This window comes from Pipistrellus kuhlii, unplaced genomic scaffold (genome assembly GCF_014108245.1).
Source record: "Pipistrellus kuhlii isolate mPipKuh1 unplaced genomic scaffold, mPipKuh1.p scaffold_m20_p_25, whole genome shotgun sequence".
NCBI lineage: Eukaryota > Metazoa > Chordata > Mammalia > Chiroptera > Vespertilionidae > Pipistrellus > Pipistrellus kuhlii.
Window position 1 is genome coordinate 8,237,548 of NW_023425524.1, and position 13,265 is coordinate 8,250,812.

The window sequence follows — 13,265 nt, forward strand, 5'->3', positions numbered from 1 at the left end:
TTTATATTTTCAAAATGTATGACCAACTGAAACAAATGCTTCTAACTGCTTATCCAGTTGGTGGCACATCCACAGAGAGATTAAAACACAGCATCGACCCCATACCCCTGGTGGGTGGACTCTACGGACAAAAGTAGATAGATGATAGATAGATAGATAGGTAGGTAGGTAGGTAGATAGAATCATTATATTAATATCTTTTTGAAATATATGTTTTATTGATTTTTTTTTTTTCGGAAAAGAAGGGAGAGGGATAGAGAGTTAGAAACATTGATGAGAAACATCGATCAGCTGCCTCTTGAACACCCCCTACTTGGATGGGCCCAAAACCAAGGCCCTTGACCGGAATCGAACCTGGGACCTTCCAGTCCGCAGGCCGATGCTCTATCCTAGGGGTGTCGAACTCAATCAGAGAAGGGGCCAAAATCTAAAATCCAGCCTAAATCGCGGGCCGAATGGTTTACTGAACAGTCATAAACTGTCATTGTGATGGAAACGCAGCGGAGTGCAGTGATGACAGCGCGGTGCGGGCCACATTGCAAGGCCTGGCGGGACTGATTTGGCCCGCGGGCCTTGTGTTTGACACATGTGCTCTATCCACTGAACCAAACCAGTTAGGGCTATATTAATATCTTAGGAACCAAGATTTTCAGCATAAAAGAGACAGGAGTCTAAACTTTAGAAAAGTTAAGTAAAAATCCTCCAACCCAAGTGTGTCAAACTCAAAGGCTAATACCAGCCACATAAAGGAGGCATGTGGCCCATGGGCCGCGAGTTTGACATGCCTGCTCCAACCCATTACGATGTTCTATTGTACGGGAGGCAGCAACTTGGGCCAAGAAGTGCTGACACCTAATAGCAATGGGCATCACTAGTGCCCAGGTGTAAATGTTCTAATTTCAATAAAATATAAATGCATGATGTAACATTTTTCTTTCCGCCTCTGCCCACTTAAAGATCCTAGGAGCAGGGGCACCCACCGCTTCTTGATTCCCAAATATTATACGCACAAAGAAAAAGCCCGGCTCTTCAGAGAAATGGTCCATGGCACAAAATGTACAAAGATGTCCCGGAGACACCTTTTGTGTCAGAAGGTAAGGAAACCAATGTCTGGCTGCTGTAGCTCCGCTGGTTGGTTGCTGTTCTGTGCACCAAAGGTTGCCAGTTCAAATCCCAGTCAGGGCACCTGCCTAGGTTTCAGGCGTGGCCCCTGAACGATGTTTCTCTTTCTCCCTCTCCCTTCTCTCTAAAAATCAATTAAAAAAAATCAATCTGCAAACTCCAATGTGGAGGAAATTCAGTTTCCAATAATGTTTTTTCCAATCTATAATCTTCTCATAGGTTTATCTTTACTCTGATTTATAATTATGTCAGATTTATAATTATATTATGGTTGGGATTACCCCCATTAGAATATGGTTATTTGCAAAGAATATATGGCCCTTCTGTGGCTCAAAACAAATATTCCATTCTATGTATTTTATTTTCAAATATGCTCAGTTCATTATACAATGTTTATAGTCTTTTTTAAAAAAAAATCTATTTATTGATTTCAGAAAGGAAGGGAGATAGAAACATTGATGAGAAAGAATCATCGATTGGCTGCCTCCTGCTTGCCCCTCACTGGAGATCGAGCCTGCAACCCAGGCATGTGCCCTGACCTGGAATCCAACCTTAACCTCCTGGTTCATAGGTTGATGCTCAACCACTGAGCCACACCAGCCAGGCCTCAATGTTTATAGTAGTCTTTAATATTGTGTAGAAGATAAGCACTATGCTCTAAATCAAGTATAAGCTTATTTTTTAAACAATGAGATTCTAGTCATATTTCACAATGAGGTATAATACAGAGCACTAAGCAAATACATTATTTTTTTAATTTTTTAAATTAAATTATTATTTTTGTACATATACCAATAGCAAAAACATTATTAATGAGCTAGGATTTCTTTATATTCCTTACCGTGGAAGAGTCTGTGATATAAGGTTAACTGAATAGTTTTAAAAGGGTTATGCATTTTTTTTTTTTTATATGTAAGGGAGGAGATTTCCAAACTGGTAAAATTCTCCAGCATCTCAGCACTCACTATGAAGTGGAGGCCCATGGCATGTAACCCAGAAGCCATTGGAATAAGGTTCTGTCATAGGATGTGTTTCTTTTCCTTTTTAAATTAAGTTTATTGCCTTGGCTGGTGCTTTTCAGTGGTTAGAGCATCAGTTTGATTCCCAGTCAGGAGTTCGATCCCCAAGTCCCTGTTGGGGAGCCTGTAGGAGGCAACCAATCAATGTGTCTCTCACATCCATGTTTCTCTCTCTTTCCCTCCCCACTCCCTCTCTCTCTAAAATCAATGGGAAAAATTACCCTTGGGTAAGGATTAACAAAAAGTTTGTGGGTGACACTGGTTAATAAGATTATATAGGTTTCAGAGTGCAGCTCTGTGACCCATCATCTACCGTTTCCCTGAAAATAAGACAGTGTCTTATACTAATTTTTTCACCCAAAGTTGTGCTACGTTTATTTTCAGGGGATGTTTTATCTTTCCATGCGCTAGGTCTTATTTTCGGAGGATGTCTTATTTTCAGGGAAACACAGTATATATACTGCATTGTTGTTCATCACCCAAAGTCTTATCTCCTCTATCACCATATTTTTATTCCTTTTACCCTCTTCAACTTCCTCCTCACCCCCCCCCCCTCTGGTAACCACCATACTGTTGTGTCTAGGAGTTTTTGTTTTCTTTAAACCCACAAGTGAAATCATATGGTCCTTGTCCTTTTCCACTTGACTTATTTTTGCTTAGCATTATGCTCTCAAGATCCATCCTTGCTGTGGTAGTATTTCATCTTGTAACTGAGTAGTATTCCATTGTAAACATGTACCACATCTTCTTTACCCAATCATCCTCTGAAGGACACTTGTTTCCGTATCTTCGTTACTATGAATAATGCTATAATCAACAGAGGGGTGCATACATCTTTATAAACTACAATAGAAGCCCAGTGCATGACATTCATGCACTAGGGTGGGGGTGGGGGGGGAATCCCTCAGCCAGGCCTTCGGCCTCTCGCAGTCTGGGAGCCTTCAGGGGATGTCCAACTTCCTGCTTAGTCCCTCAGCCCCGGGAGCATGCCTAAGCCGTCAGTCAGACATCCTTAGCACTCCCACGGGGGCGGGAGAGGCTCCGGCCCTGGCTGCTGCGCTTACCAGCCATGAGCCCAGCTCAGGGCTTCTGGCTGAGCTGCACTCCCCGTGGGAGCGCACTGACCACCAGGGGGCGGCTCCCACATTGAGCATCTGCCCACAGTGGTCAGTGTGCGCCATAGCAACCACAACCAGCCTGTTCCACTATTTGGTCTATTTGCATATTAGCCTTTTATTATATAGGAAGGATACTACTATAAACTGGCTGTACCAGTTTACATTCCCACCAGCAGTATATGGAGTTCCTTTTTCTCCACAACCTCTCCAACACCTGTTATTTATTGTCTTGTTGATAGCTATTCTAACAGTTTGAGGTGGTATTTTATTTGTATTTCCCTTATAGCTAATAAAGTTGAGCATTTCTTCATGAAGCTGTTGCTCTTTTGTATGTCTTCTTTAAAAAAAAAGTGTCTGTTACCAAAACCGGTTTGGGTCAGTGGATAGAGCACTGGCCTTCAGACTGAAAGGTCCCAGGTTTGATTCCGGTCAAGGGCATGTATCTTGGTTGCCAGCACATCCCTGGTGGGGGGTGTGCAGGGGGCAGCTGACCAATGTTTCTCTCTCATCGATGTTTATCTCTATCCCTTTCCCTTCCTCTCTGTAAAAAATCAATAAAATATTTCAAAAAAAAGTCATAATTGTCAAGAGCTGCTATAAACTAAGAAAAATCACATAGCCCAGCCAGCATGACTCAGTGGCTGAGCATCAACCTATGAACCAGAAGGTCCCCTTTTGATACCAGCTGGATCCCCAGTGGGGGGCATGCAAGAAGCAGTCAATCAATGATTTGCTCTCATCATTGATGTTTCTCTCCCTCATTCCCTCTCTAAAATAAAAATATTATTTTAAAAATCACACACCCAACCAAATTTTTGAATATACTAAGCTATACAAAGTTAATGCTTAGCAAAGAATGACCAATAGACATTTGAAATAATATTCAACCCTGTAAATAACCTGGAAAGTCTGAAGGCACTATTTTTCACCCATCAGGTAAGTATGACAGTATGAAGTGTTTAAAAAAAGATTGTGAGAAAACAAGGCACTCCCATCTATTATTAATGGAGCAAGTATATTGGTAGTATTTTTTGCAGGACAATTGAGCAGTATAGATTAAAATGTTTAATGTTCATTCTCATTTGAGTCAGGTCACTTCCAGAAATCTATCTTTGGGAAATACTTGAACATGTGCACAAAGATATATAAAGATGCTCACTGAAGTGTTGTGTGTTTTTTTATTGGGGGAGGGAGTACTTATTGAATAAATGGAAACTTTCTATGTCAGTCAGAAAGAAAACAAAGGATTGCTGAGCAATTAAAATGAGTACTTCCATGAAAACAAATCTCCAAGATATACCATAGTGTTAAATGGTAAAAAGTAAATTCTTGATCGTGAATTACATAGTGCAGCCATTTTGATTGTGTATATCACAGAGCTATGTGCATATATACGGGGTCAGCTATGACATAGCGACTTTCACTTTTACCCAATATTCCAGTGTTTTAAGAAAAAGAAAAGAGTTTAGAAAAAGAGACATCAAGCTACTAGTTGTGTTTACCTTAAAGAGGGGAGAAAAGGGTGAAAGCGAAGAGATTTTTACTTTTCCCTCTATAAACTGTGAAAATGGAAAAACCAAACACAATTACTTTGCAACTTTTGTGAAATTAAAGTTACTATAAAAGGTAACACGAGATTACTTTCAAAAACAAATGTCACGGACCTCAACCAAGTTTACCGCTAGCCATTTTCAAAGTCACCATAAACAACAACGTAGGATGGCATTATGGCGTTGTGGCTGGTAGTTTTCCAGTTCTCCTTCGTGTACAACATCATTAGGAAATAAATTCTCCCAAAGAATTCCTCAGTCCTTCATGGAATATTCCTACCTTACACGTTACCTTCCTGGCCACGAGCCCCAGAACCCCAAACTGGCAGGACCCCAGGGTGGGGGGGACTTTCTATGAGCGCAGTATGGACTGTGTCTGCAGCAGTCCTATTTCCACAGAAGCTGGCCATTAAAAAAAAATAATAACTGTCACCTATAATTTATAAATTGTATATTCCCCTGGGATGGCAGGAGAAATGAAACGATTATGCAATAAGAAAAGGTCTCATGACCGGTAGCTGGGATCCAGTCTCGGCTGATCTCACCGGCTCTGCGTACCAGCAGCCTGACCCCCAGCGTATGACCCCTGGCAGCGGCCTGACCCCCTGGCAGCAGCCTGACCCCCAGCGTATGACCCCTGGCGGCGGCCTGACCCCCAGCAGATGACCCCCTGGCAGCAGCCTGACCCCCAGCAGATGACCTTCCGCAGCAGTCTGACCCCCAGCAGATGACCCCCAACAGCGGCTGACCCCCGGCAGATGACCTCCCGCAGCAGCCTGACCCCCAGCGTATGACCCCTGGCAGCGGCCTGACCCCCTGGCAGCAGCCTGACCCCCAGCGTATGACCCCTGGCGGCGGCCTGACCCCCAGCAGATGACCCCCTGGCAGCAGCCTGACCCCCAGCAGATGACCTTCCGCAGCAGTCTGACGCCCAGCAGATGACCCCCAACAGCGGCTGACCCCCGGCAGATGACCTCCCGCAGCAGCCTGACCCCCCCATTTCTCCCCCCCCCCCCCCCCCCCCCCGCGCAGCAGCATGACTCTGCACAATGGGCGCCCCAAACCCCTCCTTCCCGGGCCCTGAGACACAGGGAGGCCACGCGTGACCTGCAAGAGGCCTAAGGTCACGGCGAGGACATGGCCTCGGGGTGGACAGAAACCCCGCAAAGGCCGCTGCCACACCGACCCCGTCTCACTCCGCAGCCCGCGCCCGCACGCAGGGCTTTGGGTCCACGTGAACGCAGCCATGGGGGCCGGGGTGGGGGTGGGGGACGTGGACCCGCCGTCATGAACCGTGCACGCAGCAGGCCTTTCTCTACTGAAACCCCCAGTCAGTCCTTCAGGCCCCGGGAGCCGCCCCCTCCATTTTGTCCCCGAACCCTCCAGCGGCCCGAGCGGCGCCGCTGGGAGCCCCGGAGCGCCGAGGGGAAAGGGGGGAGGCGGGGCGCAGCCGGCGCTCGGGGGCCGGGGGGACCGGAAGGACAAAGGACGCGGGCCGCGGCCTGAGCGAGCCCACTTCCGGCGGGGGCCGCGCGCGGGACAAAGCGGCGGCGACGAGCGCCCCCCCCCCCCCCCCCCCCCGCCCAACGGCGCGCGCCCGGGGGCCGAGCACGCGGAGCACGAGCGCGGGCGACGGTTAGAAATGGCGGTTGGGGCGGAAGGCGGGGGCTGGGCGGGGAGGGGCGCGGTCTCGAGGGGCCGCCCGCGCCCGGCCGCAGCCCGGGTGCGGCGTCGCTTCCCGAGCCCTCCCCTGCCGGGGGGCCGGCTGGCAGGGCGGGGGGAACCCCTCTGGGAGAAGGGGTGGCCCGTTCGATGAACAAAGGAGATGGCCCGGACCAGCGCAGCCACTGCAGAGCAGCAGAAACGTTCCCTAAAATGGCGGCCGGCTCTGGGAGGGCGGGGCTTCCGCTGGCGCGGCCCTGGAGGGGGCGGAGCTTCCGCTGGTGCGGCCCTCGGAGGGGCGGGGCTTCCGCTCGCGAAGGCCCGGGGCGGGGCGGCGGTGCAGGCGCCGGCTGGTCCCCATGGCTGCCTCGCCGGAGCCCTCGGAGCCCTCGGAGCAGAAGGTAACCTGGGGGGCGGGGGCGAGCGGGGCGTGGGCGGGCGGGCGCCTCTGGAGGACGCGGCCTCTGCAGCTGGGACACCGGAGGCCGGAGCACGTGCCGTTGGCTTCCCTGCCCTCCGGGTGGGTCCTATTCCTGAGCCCCACGTTCCCTGTGCACGGGGCTCAGTAGTATGTGGTCCCTGCATTGCCGGGACGAGGGAGCGCCCAGCAGGAGGAGGGGCCGGTGCTTGTGAGCATCGCGGGGCTCTGGGAAAGGCCGACCGGCCATGCGCTGTAATTCATAGTCCAGAGGGTTTGCAAGCAAGCTCCCCGAGGACGGGGCCTGGCCGTGGAGGAGCGGGAAGCTGGTGCGATCCCCGCGGGCTTCTGTGCAGAGGAGGAGCGAAGGTTGGAGTTCATCTTGCTCGCTCTCGACCTCGTGGAGCACCGCAGGGCGATTGCCTGTAACCCGCGTCCACCGCGGTGGCCGGGACGCGCTACCCTGTGAACTTACTATCCAGGCTCGGCCACGCGCTGCTTCCACCTGTGCCTGACGGTGCAAAGCCCCCGCCTGGCCGCTCACTGCCCAGCCTGGCTGCTCCCTTCCTCCAGGTGCCCCAAAGCTGAGCGAGGCGAGCCTCCAGCTCCCCGGAGGGCTGCGGAGCTTCTGTCCGCACAGCTGTCATACCATTCATTGGGCTAGAAGCTAATCATGTGTCTCCTTTCTCTTGGACTTAATATCCACTGCGTATCAGTGGCTCAATCATGAACAGACTGAAGACCCGCAGTGCATCATAATTGCTCCTAATCTGTAGTTAGGATAGTCTCTGATTAGGATAGTCTCTGACCAGCTTGGAAATTGTGCTCAATTTTTCAAAGTTCATGTTTCTCTGGGGATTTTTCCACCTATATTTGGCCAAGACAGCCGATCAATTCAAAGGTTCATATGAACAAATGTTGGACAAAACCTTTCCATATTCAATAACAAATTTTGCCTATTTATACAACTCTTGGTGCCTTTGGTTTTTAATGAATATTATTTGGAATATATTTAGTGTAACAAAATGTACCCATTTGTAACTCCCATATTTAATATACGGAGTTCTTTACTGTTTTGTGAGAACATTGGGCTCTTGAATGGAGCTTTAGTCTCTTCTATACCGGACTGTTCACTCTGATAGGAGAGAACGGCTGTCATGTAATGGTCAGGGTGGTCTAATTCACTGAGAAGTGATAAAAGAATTCAATGGAAGAAAAAAATTAACCTATTTAATTGGCCCAGCATTAGCAAAACAAAATACTGTAAATGAAGTCCTGTAAATTGTTCATAAAACACTACTATCAAAGCTCATCAAAAAGTACAAAATAGATGTCTGAATTACGTAGCAGCCCAGGGAGTATCAGAAAAACCAGCACCTCCCCCCCCCCCCCCCCCCCCCCCCGCAATTATTTCTACTACAATCCAGAGATGGATCTTTAAGAGTCGGCCAAGATAAAAATGGGAAAGGGCCCTGGCCAGTTTGGCTCAGAGGAAAGAGCACTGGCCTGCAGACCAAAGTGTCGAGTTCAAATCTGGTCAAGGGCATGCACCTTGGTTGCAGGCTCCTCCCCAGCCCAGGCCTTGATCAGATCTGTCTCCCTCCCTCTCATCCACCCTATCTAAAAGATCAATGGAAAAATATCCTTGGGCGAGGATTAAAAATAAGAGAGAAAGGTTACTAAGCTAGCATACCTGATAGAACTAGCCCTTAAAAACTTTTATTCTGCTCTTTTTCTTTGCTTGAGAAATTTTAAAATATGAAATTTGGGCTCTGGCTGCTGTGGCAGTTGGTTGGCCAGTTCATCCTCTGTAACAAGAGGAAAACAATATGGACACTGAGGCAGATACATTTGGCAATGGGAAATGAGCTGGGTTAATTTGATCTGATCTGTTTCCTATAAATTATTAAATTGGCGTTCTGGCTTAGAAACCTTGAACTTCCCTTGGTTCTATCAAGGTCAGCTGGTAATGTTGCTTTTATAAATCTCAGAATAGGCCTATAAAATATTATTCGAAAAATTCCTTAGTTTAAGGGCTAAATTCATTACTGACAAATTAAAACTGAAGACTAATTAGGGAACAGAGAAATGTTAATTTCCATTTCTGAGAATCTTACAATTCATATCCTGAAGACTAGTTCTTACTTGCTTCTGGAAATTAATAGTAATCAATACTCTGAACCAGTGAATTTCAATCTTTTTTCATCTATGGCACACATTACTAAAATTGTGGCACTCCAAAATGCATTTTTTGCTGACAAAAAAATTAGGTATGATTCATTCACAACAGATGTCTGTTGTTCACTGTTATTTTAAAATTTGACAATCTAATGGGAGAGAGGTCAGTGCCTCCAACTAGTCAGATTTGGTCATGTTTCTAATTCCCCCCCACCCCAAATATATTTTATTGATTTCAGAGATGCAGGGATATAGAAACATCGATGATGAGAATCACCAATTGGCTGCCTCCAGGATCCCCCCCACCACACACACACACACACACGAGGATTGAGCCTGAAGCCTGGGCCTATGCCCTTGGTCAGAATCAAACCCAGAGGCATCTCATCTTAGATTTTGTTCATTCTTACACAGTTTCCATAAAAGCTGCAGAAACACAATTATGTATTTTAGTCCTATTACTCCCTAATGAGTGGCTTTTGGAAAATGACTCCTGTGAGCCTTGGTTTTCCCCCCATCCATAACCAAAGGGTTAAAGGATGCAATGGAAATGACGAGGTTTGGGGGAGGGGAAGTGGCGGGTTGAGGTTCCAGATCAGTTTTCATTCTGTCAGCACCCTACAGCTCTATGTAAAGACCCCGAGCCGTTTCAGAGATCTGAGGTCAATGGGAAACTAAACAGAAGGGCTGTCAAGGGCAGGGCACCAACACCTCCACCAGCTCCACTGAAGCGGTTTTAGGCCAGCGGTGGTTTCTCTGCCTTGGCAGTACTGGTTTCTCAACCACAACAGGTTACATCGTAGAATGTTCAGTGGCAGAATCCTGGGCCTCTAGCCACACGCTGCTTCCAGAAGGGACCATCTTAAATGGGGTAATTTCTGGGAGATGTTTAAAGAGACCTGGAGTCTTCTAAACATTCCAATGGCCTATCCCAGACCTGACTTTTGAAAACATTTTCTTAAAAATCAGGTTGCCTGGATGGCTTAAATAACACAATTTGGCCACACATATTTTATGTACTGGTCAAGGATTGAGGTGGATGGCATTTTTCACAAGTGCCCCGATAAATGTTTATCTGCAGATTCTGGTGTATGCTGGGGGGTGTCACCCCATGGCTCCATTATAAAAGGGAACCCAGACTTGAATATCCCAGAGGCCTTATAGAAACCTGTGTGATCTTTGGAGGAGGTGTCCTGCCGGTCATGGTGCTGGACAACCCTTCTCGCCCCAAAGTGAAAGCCACACCTTCCACCCGTTAGCGCCTCCTAGCCCAGCATCTGAGCCTCCTTCCCAGGGGAGATAGGCTGGCTCGGAGGTGGCCTGCAGAGCCCAACGTTCCCCACCTGCAGAGTGGCTCACCCTCACCTCCAACCACACGCTCCACTGGGCTTCTGAGCTGATAGAGAAACTGATTTTTTTTTTTTTCTAAGTGAAATGAAAAGCCTAGAAGCACAATTCACATATGTATATGAAAATTTGTGTTCAAGAGCTTTCAAAACTGAAGTGCAGTATGAACAAACACCTGCTGTGTGCATGAAGTAACCTGTGTTCGGGGGAAGGGTTAGCAGGGAGAGACCAGAGGGAAAATGGAATAGAATGATCCAAGAGAGTGTGTAATTGTTGCTTTATTAGGAACCAGGTCACACATTGTCTTCTCTGGCAGAAGCTTAAGCTAAAGCAGCAAACGGGAGAAAAATACAACCAAGAATATCTTCTTTCAACCTTTCACCGGACTTCCTTCCCCACTTGTGACCAGTCTGCCCCTTACATTACACCCAGTCCAAGAGAAACCTCCTCCCCCTTTGGCCTCCCAATGGACTTACCTAATGGACAAGCAGCTTTCTTTTAAAAGCTACATTACTGAAAACCTGCATAGGTTTTCTACTTCTTTTTTATTGAATAGAAATGCCACAATGAGGCCGAAACCAGTTTGGCTCAGCAGATAGAGCGTCTACCTGCGGACTGAAGGGTCCCAGGTTCGAATCTGGTCAAGGGCATGTACCTTGGTTGCGGGCACATCCCCGGTGGGGGGTGTGCAGGAGGCAGCTGGTCGATGTATCTCTCTCATCGATGTTTCTAGCTCTCTCCTTTCCTCTCTGTGAAAAATCAATAAAATATATATTTAAAAAAAAAAAATGCCACAATGAAACAGACGTGACTTTTTTTCTTGAACATCCAATCTCGTATCAGGCAAGGAAACAGGAGTTATAATGCCTAATGTTTATCTTTACATTAAATATTTTTTTAAATATTTTTATTAATTTCAGAGGGGAGAGGGAGAGAGAGACATCGATGAGAATCACTGATTGGCTGTCTCCTGCACACCTCCTACTGATCAAGCCCGCAACCTGGGCATATGTCATAACTGTTTAAAGAGCTCATAAAATGTGCTTATCTCTAGCCCTAGCCAGTTTGCCTCAGTGGATAGAGCGTTAGCCTGCAGACTCAAGGGTCTTGGGTTCGATTCCAGTCAAGGGCACATGCTTGGGTTGTGGGGCATGCAGGAAGCAGCTAATCAATGATTCTCAGCATTGATGTTTCTATCTCCCTCTGCAAAATCAACAAAAATGTATTTAAAAATGTGCTCATTTCTAAACTACTTAATTAGCAAATTATTACCTAACATCAAAATTCAATGGATTTAGGTTATGTTACTCTACCAGGGGCTTTCTGGTTAATTAAATTATCAAAGTTTCCCACTAAGATTCAGCTTCAGATCAAAGACCAAAAGCAGGATGTTAAAAGTAAATGGACCGATTCCTGGTCATATTATTTGCCAAACCACTGTGATCTACAATATTTTCTTGTTCAATCTAGGTTCTTTTTCATTTTATCTTAGACCTTTAAGCTCCTAGGAATTTTAGATGTCGAGAACATTCCCTGTGCACGGGACTCAGTATTATATGGTTCATTAGGATCTGTTGTGGCTGGCCTTGGACATTTTTTGTTAACTAGTGAGTATCTCCTTTTCTCTATATAAACACACACCTATCTGTAGCAAGCTGTTATTTTCTAGATGAAGTAATATATCATGTATAGTAATGACAATGTCTGTGCTCTTTGACAGGTAGAATTAGAAGATCATGCGATGTTGGAGTAGGAGGATTTATTGTCGTGACTTTAGGATACTGGTATGTGCACTGAGCATTCAAGGGGACCCAGGATTATAGGTTTATCCAATTCCAACGCACGTGCTCTTTCCCGAGCAATTTCCCACCCTCAGTTACTTAGCAAGGACTTTTTAATGGAAATTTCTTAAGAAATGATACTGCTGGAATGTCTTAATCCTTTCAGTATGTGCATGTACTCATTCTATACCATTTCTGGAATAAATAGGTGGCTGCATAATATGCCACTAATGCCAAGTTATGGCTTATACTTCGGTTATGAAGGCCTCCACCCTGTACCTTATACCCTAACTCCCATTTCACCCCTGCTCCCAGCGTATCTGATGTTACTAAGAACTGATACAGCATGGATGACTATCAACTGCTTTCATCAGCAAAAAATGCCAGACACAAAGTACTCTCGTTCCATTTAATCAGGTTCTAAAAATTAAGCTAAGGTGACAGGAATCCTCATCTTAGAGGAAAGAAATATGCTAATTATCTGTTACACAGTGAGGCATGACAACTGGATCACAGATCTGCAGGAGGGTGGGCAAGGGGTGGAGAGCTACAGGAGGGTGGCAGACCAGCTAGTGCACGGATTCATGCACAGGGCTCCAATTTTATATAAAACAAGAGTGTTTGTAGGTATCGTTGACACCAAACCACCAGATTAGAATGATTATATTTTCAATCTCAGGGTACTCATCTGTAAGCATTCCTGAATTTTATTACTATAAAATGTCAAATGTTTCTATAGGAACTTTATATTAACAGCTTCGTATTCTTCTTTTCCAAGGCTCCATTGTAGGTATAATTATGCAAAGCAAAGAATCCAGGAAAGAATCACCAGAGAAGGAATTAAAAATAAGATTTTGTATGAAAGTACCCACCTTGATCCTGAAAGAAAACAAGCCAAGAGCAGCAGCAATAGCACCTGAACAGTCTCGAGCATAGAACCCAAATACGACTACTGATGTCAGTGTGAACCAAGATGAGATCAACTATGTAAAACATTGCATGTACCATACGGTTTTCAATCAAGTCAATAAACCATGTGCAAGCTGTAGTCTCTTTCACTTGTAGGAGCG

At 46.3% G+C, this 13,265-nt stretch overlaps 1 protein-coding gene across 2 annotated transcripts; it reads left to right on the forward strand.

Moving 5' to 3' along the window:
* The first annotated feature begins 6,545 nt into the window (after positions 1-6,545).
* Positions 6,546-13,243, forward strand: LOC118727725 (cytochrome c oxidase assembly protein COX20, mitochondrial). Of its 2 annotated transcripts, XM_036453633.2 has the most exons (4): positions 6,731-6,872; positions 11,907-12,021; positions 12,135-12,198; positions 12,974-13,243. In XM_036453633.2, exons 1-4 carry the CDS (start codon positions 6,831-6,833, stop codon positions 13,113-13,115), a joined length of 363 nt encoding a protein of 120 aa, XP_036309526.1. In that variant the 5' UTR covers positions 6,731-6,830; the 3' UTR covers positions 13,116-13,243. The 2 variants fall into 2 exon arrangements, with proteins under 2 accessions (XP_036309525.1, XP_036309526.1); XM_036453632.2 differs by lacking the exon at positions 11,907-12,021 and having other exon boundaries at positions 6,546-6,872.
* The last annotated feature ends 22 nt before the right edge of the window (positions 13,244-13,265 follow it).